Here is a 12,909-nt window from a genome sequence, read left to right as displayed (position 1 = left end):
TCGTCCTTTTGTACCTGGGTTTGGCATGAAACACTTTTGATTTGCACATCCATTGAAGAAACATTTATAACTAAAAGATTAATGAGATAAGTTAGGCATTTAACCAAAAGGAGAAATAGTGACAGAAACAGAGAGCGACAGAGAGAGAGAGAGAGAGAGAGAGAGCCAGAGACAGAGAGAGACAGAAAGAGAGAGAGACAGAGAGAGACAAAAATAGAGATAGCGACAGAGAGAGAGACAGAGACAGGGAGAGAGAAATAGACTGAGAGAAAGAGAGACAGAGAGAGAGAAAGACAGAGAGAGACAGAGAGAAATAGAGAGAGAGAGAGAGAGAGACAGAGAGTAGTGGAGATGACAGGATGCAGTCTCCATGTTTCTAGCAATAGTGCTGATGCCCACAAACACTGATCTCCTGGTGACCCCTACACTCAGCTGCTGGCCACTGACCCCAGGCAGGCTTTAAATTCACAAACAATCAGTTGGCAGCTGCAGTGATCTGATACTCCGGGCGAGGGGGAGGGAAACAGCTGGGCTAGTTTCCCTCCAAGTATCTGAAGCCGAGTCAGTAACCATGTACAGGACGGGGAAAGCGACAGACTGCAATCCTCTTTCTCTTTCTCTTTTTTAAACTTTAACTCTGTAGTTTATAGTTGCTAAGGTCTTTTCTGGTGTAGCAGGGACTGTTGGTAAACCATACAAGCGCCTTAGAGTTTATCTTTAATTGGTGATAGTGAATTAATTTTAATTAATTAAAGGGTAAGTCATGCCAGGAGAGCCCAGCCCCGTGTTATGCTCCTCTTGCTCTATGTGGGAATTCAGGGACACTGCCGGTGTCCCTGATGACCACATGTGCCAGAAATGCATCCAGCTGCGGCTACTAGCAGACCGCATTGCGGCGCTGGAGCTGCGGATGGATGGGCTTTGGAGCATTCACGACGCTGAGAGGGTCGTGGATAACACGTTTAGTGAGTTGGTCACACTGCAGGTAAGGGCTGCACAGGCAGAAGGGAAATGGGTGACCATCAGGCAGAGCAGTAGAGGCAGGCAGGTAGTGCAGGGGACCCCTGTGGCCATCCCCCTCTCAAACAGGTATACCGATTTGGATACTGTTGAGAGGGATGACTTACCAGAGGAAGGCAGCAGCAGCCAACTTCCCGGCACCAGGGGTGCTTCTGCTGCTCAGGAAGGGAGGAAAAAGAGTGGGAGAGCAATAGTGGTTGGGGATTCTATCGTAAGGGGTACAGATAGGCGTTTCTGTGGCCATAGACGTGACTCCAGGATGGTTTGTTGCCTCCCTGGTGCCAGGGTCAAGGATGTCACTGAACGGCTGCAGGGCATTCTGAAGGGGGAGGGTGAACAGTCAGAGGTCGTGGTTCACATTGGGACCAATGACATGGGTAGGAAGAGGGATGAGGTCCTGCAGCAAGAATTTAGGGAGCTAGGTAGCAGATTAAAGAGCAGGACCTCAAAGGTTGTAATCTCTGGATTACTCCTGGTGCCACGTGCTAGTGAGTATAGGAATAGGAGGATAGAGCAGATGAATGCGTGGCTAAAGAGTTGGTGCAGGAGGGAGGGCTTTAGTTTCCTGGATCACTGGGCCTGCTTCTGGGGAAGGTGGGACTTGTACAAGTCGGACGGGTTGCACCTGAAACAGAGCGGGACAAATATCCTTGTGGGGAGGTTTGCTAGCACTGTTCGGGGGGGTTTAAACTAAAATGGCAGGGGGTTGGGAACCTGAGCAGGGAGGCAGAGGAAAGGGAAACAGGGATAAAAGCAAAAGATAGGAAGGAGAAAAACAAAAGTGGCAGTCAGAGAAATCAACGGTTTAAATCAAACGTGGCCACAGTAAATAATAATTCTAATAGGTCTAAGAGCGTTAAAAAAACAAGCCTGAAGGCTTTGTGTCTTAATGCGAGGAGCATTTGTAATAAGGTGGACGAATTGGCTGCGCAAATAGAGGTAAACGAATATGATTTGGTTGGGATTACGGAAATGTGGCTCAAGGATGGCCAAGACTGGGAACTCAACATCCAGGGGTATTCGATATTCAGGAAAGATAGGCAAAAAGGAAAGGGAGGTGGGGTAGCATTACTGGTTAAAGAAGGGATTAATACAATTGTAATGAAGGATGTTAGCTCTGATGATGTGGAATCTGTATGGGTAGAATTGAGAAATACTAAGGGGAAAAAAACATTAGTGGGAGTGGTATATAGACCTCCCAACAGTAAGGCGGAGGTTGGGGATGGCATTAAAAGGGAAATTAAAGAAGCGTGCAATAAGGGTACAACAGCCATCATGGGTGACTTTAATCTACATATAGATTAGGCCAACCAAATCAGTAACAATACTGTGGAGGAGGAATTCCTGGAGTGTTTACGGGATGGTTTCCTGGACCAATATGTCAAGGAACCAACCAGAGATCAGGCCATCTTAGACTGGGTATTATGTAACAACAAAGGATTAATTAGCAATCTTGTTGTACGAGGCCCCTTGGGTCTGAGCGATCATAATATGATCGAATTCTTCATTAAGATGGAGAATGAAGTAGTTGACTCAGAGACTAGGGTCCTCAATTTAAATAAAGGAAACTATGATGGTCTGAGGAGTGAGTTGGGTAGGATTGATTGGGGAATGGCACTCAAAGGGTTGACGGTGGATAGGCAATGGCAAACATTCAAAGACCGAATGGATGAGCTACAGAATTTGTTCATCCCAGTTTGGCATAAAAATAAAACAAAAAAGGTGACTCAACCGTGGCTAACAAGGGAAATTAGGGATAGCATAAGATCCAAGGAGACGACATATAAATTGGCCAGAAAAAGCAATAATCCTGAGGATTGGGAGCAATTTAGGATTCAACAAAGGAGGACAAAGGGATTAATTAAGAAAGGGAAAATAGAATATGAGAGTAAGATTTCAGGGAACATAGAAACTGACTGTAAAAGCTTTTATAGATATGTGAAGAGAAAAAGATTGGTGAAGTCAAGCGTAGGTCCCTTACAGTCAGAATCAGGGGAATTTATAATGGGAAACAAAGAAATGGCAGACCAACTAAATTCATACTTTGGTTCTGTCTTCACAAAGGAGGACACAAATAACCTCCCAGAGATGCCGGGGAACATAGGGCCTGATGAAAGGGTGGAACTGAAAGAAATCAGGAACTGAAAAAAAAAAAGGGCAGCACGGTGGCATAGTGGTTAGCACTGTTGCCTCACAGCGCCAGAGACCCGGGTTCGAATCCGGCCTCGGGTGACTGTCTGTGTGGAGTTTGCACATTCTCCCCGTGTTTGCGTGGGTTTCCTCCGGGTGCTCCGGTTTCCTCCCACAGTCCAAAGATGTGCGGGCTAGGTTGATTGGCTATGATAAATTGACCCTTAGTGTTAGGGGGATTAAATACGTTGGGTTATGGGGATCGGGTGGGATATGTGTCGGTGCAGGCTCGATGGGCCGAAATGGCCTCTATCTGCACTGTGGGGTCTGTGTGTGTGTGTGTGTGTGAAATCAGTATTTGTCGGGAAATGGTGTTAGGAAAATTGATGGGACTAAAGGCCGATAAATCCCCAGGGCCTGATAATCTACATCCCAGGGTAATTAAGGAAGTGGCCCTAGAAATAGTAGATGCATTGCTGGTCATCTTCCAGAACTCGATACTCTGGAACAGTACCCATGGATTGGAGGGTAGCTAATGTTACCCCACTATTCAAAAAAGGTGGTCGAGAAAAAGCGGGGAATTATAGACCGGTAAGCCTGACATCGGTAGTGGGGAAAATGCTAGAATCTATTATAAAAGATGTAATAGCAGTGCACTTGGTAAGCAGTGACAGGATCGGACAAAGTCAACATGGATTTACAAAAGGTAAATCATGCTTGACTAATCTACTGGAATTTTTTGAGGATGTAACTGGTAAAATAGATAAGGGAGAACCAGTGGGTGTGGTGTATTTGGACTTTCAGAAGGCTTTCGATAAGGTCCCACATAAGAGATTAGCGTGCAAAATTAAGGCACATGGGATTGGGGGCAAGGTATTGACTTGGATAGAGAACTGGTTGGTGAACAGAAAGCAAAGAGTTGGAATAAACGGGTCGTTTTCCGAGTGGCAGGCAGTGACTAGTGGGGTACCGCAAGGATCGGTCCTAGGACCCCAGCTGTTCACAATATATATTAATGATCTGGACGAGGGAATTGGATGTAATATCTCCAAATTTGCAGATGACACAAAGCTGGGCGGGAGGGTAAGCTGTGAGGAGGATGTCATGAAACTCCAGTACGATTTGGACAGGTTGGCTGATTGGGCAGAAACATGGCAAATGCACTACAATGTGGATAAATGTGAGGTTATCCACTTTGGTGGCAAAAACAGGAAGGCAGATTATTATTTGAATGGCAATATATTGGGAGAAGGGGAAGTGCAAAGAGACCTGGGTGTTCTTGTGCACCAGTCGCTGAAGGTAAACATGCAAGTGCAGCAGGCGGTTAAGAAGGCAAATGGTATGTTGGCCTTCGTAGCAAGAGGGTTCGAGTACAGGAACAAGGATGTCTTGCTACAGTTGTACAGGGCCTTGGTGAGACCGCACCTTGAGTATTGTGTGCAGTTTTGGTCACCTTACCTGAGGAAGGACGTTCTTGCCATGGAAGGAGTGCAGCGAAGATTCACCAGGCTGATACCTGGGATGGCAGGAATGACGTATGAGGAGAGATTGTGTCGATTGGGCTTATACTCACTGGAGTTTAGAAGATTGAGAGGGGATCTCATCGAAACTTATAAAATTCTGTCAGGCCTGGACAGACTAGATGCAGGAAGGATGTTTATGATGGTGGGGGAGTCCAGAACCAGGGGTCATAGTCTAAGGATAAGGGGTAAGCCATTTAGGACTGAAATGAGGAGGAATTTCTTCACCCAGAGAGTGGTGAACCTGTGGAATTCTCTGCCACAAAGGGCGGTGGAGGCCAGTTCATTAAATATATTCAAAAAAGAGTTGGATATATTTCTTAAGGCTAAAGGGATCAAGGGATATGGGGAGAAGGCAGGGACAGGATACTGAATTTGGATGATCAGCCATGATCTCATTGAATGGCAGAGCAGGCTCGAAGGGCCGAATGGCCTACTCCTGCTCCTATCTTCTATGTTTCTGTGAATGTCACTCTACAACTTTAAAAAGCAACATGCGAATGTTCAGTGCTCACCGCGGCCTGGCATCATTTAAATAAAGATCTGCCCCTCACACAAATGCTGAGGAAATTCCCATCAGAGAGGGAAAGTAAACTGAGCAGGGAACGGCAGCCTGGGTGGACATTACAGGGTTAAAAAAAACACAGCCCCTCTCCCAGGCCAGAGCCTCACACTGGGAGCACATCTCCTGAAATTCCGGACCCTATTCCTGATCCGCACTCCCGGCTGCCGAGTCCCTGTGCTGGGAGCATTCCTGACATTTACCAGCAGTTAGGTGTCATCCGTGGCTCAGTGGGCAGCACTCTCGCTCACAGTCCCCACTCCAGAGACTTGACCACATAATCCAGGCCGACACTCCAGTGCAGTGCTGAGGGAGTGCTGCACTGTCGGAGGTGCCGTCTTTCAGATCAGATGTTAAACCGAGGCCCCATCTGCTCTCTCAGGTGGATATACAAGATCCCACCGCAATATTTCAAAGACGAGCAAGGCAGTATTCTTTGGTGCCTTGGTCAATATTTATCCCTTAACCAACATTACTAACACAGATACTGATCATTATCACATTGCTGTATGTGGGATCTTGCTGTGCACAAATTGGCTGCTGCGTTTTCTACATTACAACAGTGATTACACTTCCAAAGTACTTCATTGGCTGTAAAGCGCTTTGGGACGTCCTGAGGTGGTGAAAGGCGCTATATAAATACAATCCCTTCTTTCTTTTTCAATAACCGAGTAGTTATGGCACCGGATGAGCAACCCCGAGGTCCGGCGTTCAAACCCCAGCGTGGCAAGTGGGCTAACACCATGAAAGCTGCCGGATTGTCATAAAATTCCAACTGGTTCACTAATGGTGTGGGAAGCTGCCACTCCTACCTGACGGTGTGGTTAACCCCCACTGCCCACACAGAAACTGGCAATAAATACCAGCTTGGCAGGGTCACCAGATTCTAAGAACAATGTAAAATAAACAACTATGGATCTTATGCCAGGATATTACAGTCCCCTACGGCCTACAGGGCCCATTGGGGTGGGGAAGACACCCTCCCGACTGCTGGGAGAGTGGTCACACTGCTGGTTGCCATCAATCAGTGCTCCACTGTTACTTGGTACAGACTGGGGCACCTCTTCTAGTTTAATGACACTAGGCATGAAGGCTGTGGTACTGGTCACAGCCACTCCCTGATCCACCGCACATTACTGCTCCATCTCAGACAGGCCTGTGTCTACGGTACATACCCGCGACGCCTCAGGTACCACCAGGCACCGTCGATCCGCCCACCCTGACAGCCATGCTGGTTCCGTGTGTCGCAAGAAATCAGATTCTGTGGTGATAACACTGCTGTCATGTGACCCATGGATTGGATGGAGATCCTGTCGGATGCCACGGCTAGGGAACAAGAAACAGACATCAGAGAGACCTGACCCGACCATTGTTATTCTGCACCCCGCACTCTGGACCACTCCCTGATATACCCGACACCCCTCACTGTAACACACTCTGATAAAACCCACACCCCTCACTGCAACACACTCTGATAAAACCCACACCACTCACTGTTACACTCTGATATACCCCACACCCCTCACTGTAACACTCTGATCTGCTCCACACCCCTCACTGTAACACTCTGATATACCCGACACCCCTCACTGTAACACACTCTGATAAAACCCACACCACTCACTGTTACACTCTGATATACATGAATGATTTGGATGTGAATGTAAAAGGTACGATCAGTAAGTTCGCAGATGACAGGCTCGATGGGCCGAAATGGCCTCTATCTGCACTGTGGGGTTTCTGTGATTCTGTGTGACACGAAAATTGGTGGGGTGGTAAATAGCGAGGAGGGTAGCCTCAGTCTGCAGGACGATATAGACGGGATGGCTAGATGGGCAGAACAGTGGCAAATGGAATTTAGCCCTGAAAAGTGTGAGGTGATGCATTTTGGAGGGTCTAACAAGGCAAGGGAATACACAATGAATGGTAAGACCCTAGGAAAGACAGAGGATCAGAGGGACCTTGGTGTGCATGTACATAGATCCCTGAAGGCAGCAGAACAGGTGGATAAGGTGGTTAAAAAGGCATATGGGATACTTGCCTTCATTAGCCGAGGCATAGAATATAAGAGCAGGGAGGTTATGATGGAGCTGTACAAAACGCTAGTTAGGCCACAGCTGGAATACTGTGTGCAGTTCTGGTCGCCACACTATAGGAAGGATGTGATTGCTTTGGAGAGGGTGCAGAGGAGATTCACCAGGATGTTACCTGGGCTGGAGCGCTTCAGCTATGAAGAAAGACTGGACAGGCTGGGGTTGTTTTCCTTGGAGCAGAGAAGGCTGAGGGGGGGACCTGATTGAGGTGTACAAAATTATGAGGGGCATAGATAGGGTAGATAGAAAGGAACTTTTTCCCTTAGTAGAGGGGTCAATAACAAGGGGGCATAGATTCAAGGTAAGGGGCAGGAGGTTTAGAGGGGGTTTGAGGAAGAACTTATTCACCCAGAGGGTGGTTGGAATCTGGAACTCACTGCCTGAAAGGGTTGTGGAGGCAGGAACCCTCACAACATTCAAGAAGCATTTGGATGAGCACTTGAAATGCCATAACATACAAGGCTACGGACCAAATGCTGGAAAATGGGATTCGATTAGACAGGGCCTGATGGCCGGCGCGGACGCGATGGGCCGAAGGGCCTCTTTCTGTGCTGTATAACTTTATGACTCTATGACTCTGATATACCCCACACCACTCTCTGTAACACTCTGTGATATAACCCATACGCTCACTGTAACACTCTGATATACTCCACACCCCTCACTGTAACACTCTGATATACCCCACACGCTCACTGTAACACTCTGATATACTCCACACCCCTCACTGTAACACTCTGATATAACCCACACCACTCTCTGTAACACGCTGATATACCCCACACCCCTCACTGTAACACTCTGATATACCCCACACCCCTCACTGTAACACTCTGATATACCCCACACGCTCACTGTAACACTCTGATATAACCCACACCACTCTCTGTAACACGCTGATATACCCCACACCCCTTACTGTGCAGCTGTTACCTGCTGTGGAAAATGCCCATGATGCCGCACAGTTGCCCTGGTCCATGGGTTCGTGGATCATCCCTGGCCATTTATCTACTGCGTTGAAGTATCTGGGCAAGATGTCATTGCTGTCCATGTCCATCTGAAAGAAGAGGGCGCCGGCAGTGAACCAGGATCTCGCAGGCACAGAGCATATCACTGACCTGATTTACATGAGTAACTAACAGGCACCGACCTCATTTATCATAGAGAGGCGCGGGGAGTCTTCCTGTGTTTGGTCAGGTCCCTCTAACCCAGTATAGAGGATCTGGGACTCTTCCTGTCTCTGGTGCAGGTCCCTCTAACCCAGTATAGAGGATCTGGGACTCTCCCTGTCTCTGGTCAGGTCCCTCTAGCGCAGTATAGAGGATCTGGGACTCTCCCTGTGTCTGGTGTAGATCCCTCTAGCGCAGTGTAGAGGATCTGGGACTCTCCCTGTGTCTGGTGTAGATCCCTCTAGCGCAGTGTAGAGGATCTGGGACTCTCCCTGTGTCTGGTGTAGATCCCTCTAGCGCAGTGTAGAGGATCTGGGACTCTCCCTGTGTCTGGTGTAGATCCCTCTAGCGCAGTGCAGAGGATCTGGGACTCTCCCTGTGTCTGGTGTAGATCCCTCTAGCGCAGTGTAGAGGATCTGGGACTCTCCCTGTGTCTGGTGTAGATCCCTCTAGCGCAGTGTAGAGGATCTGGGACTCTCCCTGTGTCTGGTGTAGATCCCTCTAGCGCAGTGTAGAGGATCTGGGACTCTCCCTGTGCCTGGTGTAGATCCCTCTAGCGCAGTGTGGAGGATCTGGGACTCTCCCTGTGCCTGGTGTAGATACCTCTAGCGCAGTGTAGAGGATCTGGGACTCTCCCTGTGTCTGGTGTAGATCCCTCTAGCGCAGTGTAGAGGATCTGGGACTCTCCCTGTGTCTGGTGTAGATCCCTCTAGCGCAGTGTAGAGGATCTGGGACTCTCCCTGTGTCTGGTGTAGATCCCTCTAGCGCAGTGTAGAGGATCTGGGACTCTCCCTGTGTCTGGTGTAGATCCCTCTAGCGCAGTGTAGAGGATCTGGGACTCTCCCTGTGTCTGGTGTAGATCCCTCTAGCGCAGTGAAGAGGATCTGGGACTCTCCCTGTGTCTGGTGTAGATCCCTCGAGCGCAGTGTAGAGGATCTGGGACTCTCCCCGTGTCTGGTGTAGATCCCTCTAGCGCAGTGTAGGGGATCTGGGACACTCCCTGTGTCTGGTGTAGATCCCTCTAGCGCAGTGTAGAGGATCTGGGACACTCCCGGTGTCTGGTGTAGATCCCTCTAGCGCAGTGTAGAGGATCTGGGACTCTCCCCGTGTCTGGTGTAGATCCCTCTAGCGCAGTATAGAGGATCTGGGACTCTCCCTGTCTCTGGTGTAGATCCCTCTATCGCAGTGTAGAGGATCTGAGACTCTCCCTGTGCCTGGTGTAGATCCCTCTAGCGCAGTGTAGAGGATCTGGGACTCTCCCTGTGCCTGGTGTAGATCTCTCTAGCGCAGTGTAGAGGATCTGGGACTCTCCCTGTGCCTGGTGTAGATCCCTCTAGCGCAGTGTAGAGGTTCTGGGACTCTCCCTGTGTCTGGTGTAGATCCCTCTAGCGCAGTGTAGAGGATCTGGGACTCTCCCTGTGTCTGGTGTAGATCCCTCTAGCGCAGTGTAGAGGATCTGGGACTCTCCCTGTGCCTGGTGTAGATCCCTCTAGCGCAGTGTAGAGGATCTGGGACTCTCCCTGTGTCTGGTGTAGATCCCTCTAGCGCAGTGTAGAGGATCTGGGACTCTCCCTGTGTCTGGTGTAGATCCCTCTAGCGCAGTGTAGAGGATCTGGGACTCTCCCCGTGTCTGGTGTAGATCCCTCTAGCGCAGTATAGAGGATCTGGGACTCTCCCTGTGTCTGGTGTAGATCCCTCTAGCGCAGTGTAGAGGATCTGGGACTCTCCCCGTGTCTGGTGTAGATCCCTCTAGCGCAGTGTAGAGGATCTGGGACTCTCCCTGTGTCTGGTGTAGATCCCTCTAGCGCAGTGTAGAGGATCTGGGACTCTCCCCGTGTCTGGTGTAGATCCCTCTAGCGCAGTGTAGAGGATCTGGGACTCTCCCTGTGTCTGGTGTAGATCCCTCTAGCGCAGTGTAGAGGATCTGGGACTCTCCCTGTGCCTGGTGTAGATCCCTCTAGCGCAGTGTAGAGGATCTGGGACTCTCCCTGTGTCTGGTGTAGATCCCTCTAGCGCAGCGTAGAGGATCTGGGACTCTCCCTGTGTCTGGTGTAGATCCCTCTAGCGCAGTGTAGAGGATCTGGGACTCTCCCTGTGCCTGGTGTAGATCCCTCTAGCGCAGTGTAGAGGATCTGGGACTCTCCCAGTGTCTGGTGTCGATCCCTCTAGCGCAGTGTAGAGGATCTGGGACTCTCCCTGTGTCTGGTGTAGATCCCTCTAGCGCAGTGTAGAGGATCTGGGACTCTCCCTGTGTCTGGTGTAGATCCCTCTAGCGCAGTGTAGAGGATCTGGGACTCTCCCTGTGCCTGGTGTAGATCCCTCTATCGCAGTGTAGAGGATCTGGGACTCTCCCTGTGTCTGGTGTAGATCCCTCTAGCGCAGTGTAGAGGATCTGGGACTCTCCCTGTGTCTGGTGTCGATCCCTCTAGCGCAGTATAGAGGATCTGGGACTCTCCCTGTGTCTGGTGTAGATCCCTCTAGCGCAGTGTAGAGGATCTGGGACTCTCCCTGTGTCTGGTGTAGATCCCTCTAGCGCAGTGTAGAGGATCTGGGACTCTCCGTGTCTGGTGTAGATCCCTCTAGCGCAGTGTAGAGGATCTGGGACTCTCCCTGTGTCTGGTGTAGATCCCTCGAGCGCAGTGTAGAGGATCTGGGACTCTCCCTGTGTCTGGTGTAGATCCCTCTAGCGCAGTATAGAGGATCTGGGACTCTCCCTGTGTCTGGTGTAGATCCCTCTAGCGCAGTGTAGAGGATCTGGGACTCTCCCTGTGTCTGGTGTAGATCCCTCTAGCGCAGTGTAGAGGATCTGGGACTCTCCCTGTGTCTGGTGTAGATCCCTCTAGCGCAGTGTAGAGGATCTGGGACTCTCTCCCTGTGTCTGGTGTAGATCCCTCTAGCGCAGTGTAGAGGATCTGGGACTCTCCCTGTGTCTGGTGTAGATCCCTCTATCGCAGTATAGAGGATCTGGGACTCTCCCTGTGTCTGGTGTAGATCCCTCTAGCGCAGTGTAGAGGATCTGGGACTCTCCCTGTGTCTGGTGTAGATCCCTCTAGCGCAGTGTAGAGGATCTGGGGCTCTCCCTGTGTCTGGTGCAGATCCCTCTAGCGCAGTGTAGAGGATCTGGGACTCTCCCTGTGTCTGGTGCAGATCCCTCTAGCGCAGTGTAGAGGATCTGGGACTCTCCCTGTGTCTGGTGTAGATCCCTCTAGCGCAGTGTAGAGGATCTGGGACTCTCCCTGTGTCTGGTGTAGATCCCTCTATCGCAGTGTAGAGGATCTGGGACTCTCCCTGTGTCTGGTGTAGATCCCTCTAGCGCAGTGTAGAGGATCTGGGACTCTCCCTGTGTCTGGTGTAGATCCCTCTAGCGCAGTGTAGAGGATCTGGGACTCTCCCTGTGTCTGGTGTAGATCCCTCTAGCGCAGTGTAGAGGATCTGGGACTCTCCCTGTGTCTGGTGTAGATCCCTCTAGCGCAGTATAGAGGATCTGGGACTCTCCCTGTGCCTGGTGTAGATCCCTCTAGCACAGTGTAGAGGATCTGGGACTCTCCCTGTGCCTGGTGCAGATCCCTCTATCGCAGTGTAGAGGATCTGGGACTCTCCCTGTGTCTGGTGTAGATCCCTCTATCGCAGTGTAGAGGATCTGGGACTCTCCCTGTGTCTGGTGTAGATCCCTCTAGCGCAGTGTAGAGGATCTGGGACTCTCCCTGTGTCTGGTGTAGATTCCTCTAGTGCAGTGTAGAGGATCTGGGACTCTCCCTGTGTCTGGTGTAGATCCCTCTAGCGCAGTGTAGAGGATCTGGGACTCTCCCTGTGTCTGGTGTAGATCCCTCTAGCGCAGTGTAGAGGATCTGGGACTCTCCCTGTGTCTGGTGTAGATCCCTCTAGCGCAGTGTAGAGGATCTAGGACTCTCCGTGTGTCTGGTGCAGATTCCTCTAGCGCAGCGTAGAGGATCTGGGACTCTCCCTGTGTCTGGTGTAGATCCCTCTAGCGCAGCGTAGAGGATCTGGGACTCTCCCTGTGTCTGGTGTTGATCCCTCTAGCGCAGTGTAGAGGATCTGGGACTCTCCCTGTGCCTGGTGCAGATCCCTCTATCGCAGTGTAGAGGATCTGGGACTCTCCCTGTGTCTGGTGTAGATCCCTCTATCGCAGTGTAGAGGATCTGGGACTCTCCCTGTGTCTGGTGTAGATCCCTCTAGCGCAGTGTAGAGGATCTGGGACTCTCCCTGTGTCTGGTGTAGATTCCTCTAGTGCAGTGTAGAGGATCTGGGACTCTCCCTGTGTCTGGTGTAGATCCCTCTAGCGCAGTGTAGAGGATCTGGGACTCTCCCTGTGTCTGGTGTAGATCCCTCTAGCGCAGTGTAGAGGATCTGGGACTCTCCCTGTGCCTGGTGTAGATCCCTCTAGCGCAGCGTAG

The 12,909-nt window shown here is 50.4% G+C and overlaps 1 protein-coding gene across 4 annotated transcripts in view; it reads right to left on the bottom strand.

Annotated features, from left to right (window-relative positions):
* Positions 1 to 12,909, bottom strand: part of tinagl1 (tubulointerstitial nephritis antigen-like 1) — a 235,816-nt gene that overhangs the window by 52,778 nt on the left and 170,129 nt on the right. For all 4 annotated transcript variants that reach the window (XM_085962312.1, XM_085962314.1, XM_085962310.1 and 1 more), the window contains exons 6-7: positions 8,259 to 8,382; positions 6,408 to 6,558 (exon numbers count right to left, since the gene is read on the bottom strand). In XM_085962312.1, the coding sequence (XP_085818438.1) occupies positions 6,408 to 6,558; positions 8,259 to 8,382 (275 nt within the window). The remainder of the gene's footprint in view (positions 1 to 6,407; positions 6,559 to 8,258; positions 8,383 to 12,909) is intronic.

Source organism: Somniosus microcephalus, chromosome 20, assembly GCF_052327205.1.
Source record: "Somniosus microcephalus isolate GS21.2 chromosome 20, FLI_Smic_1.0, whole genome shotgun sequence".
Lineage (NCBI taxonomy): Eukaryota > Metazoa > Chordata > Chondrichthyes > Squaliformes > Somniosidae > Somniosus > Somniosus microcephalus.
The sequence above is the reverse complement of the archived record's forward strand: the minus strand, read 5'-3'. Positions and strand labels throughout refer to the sequence as shown.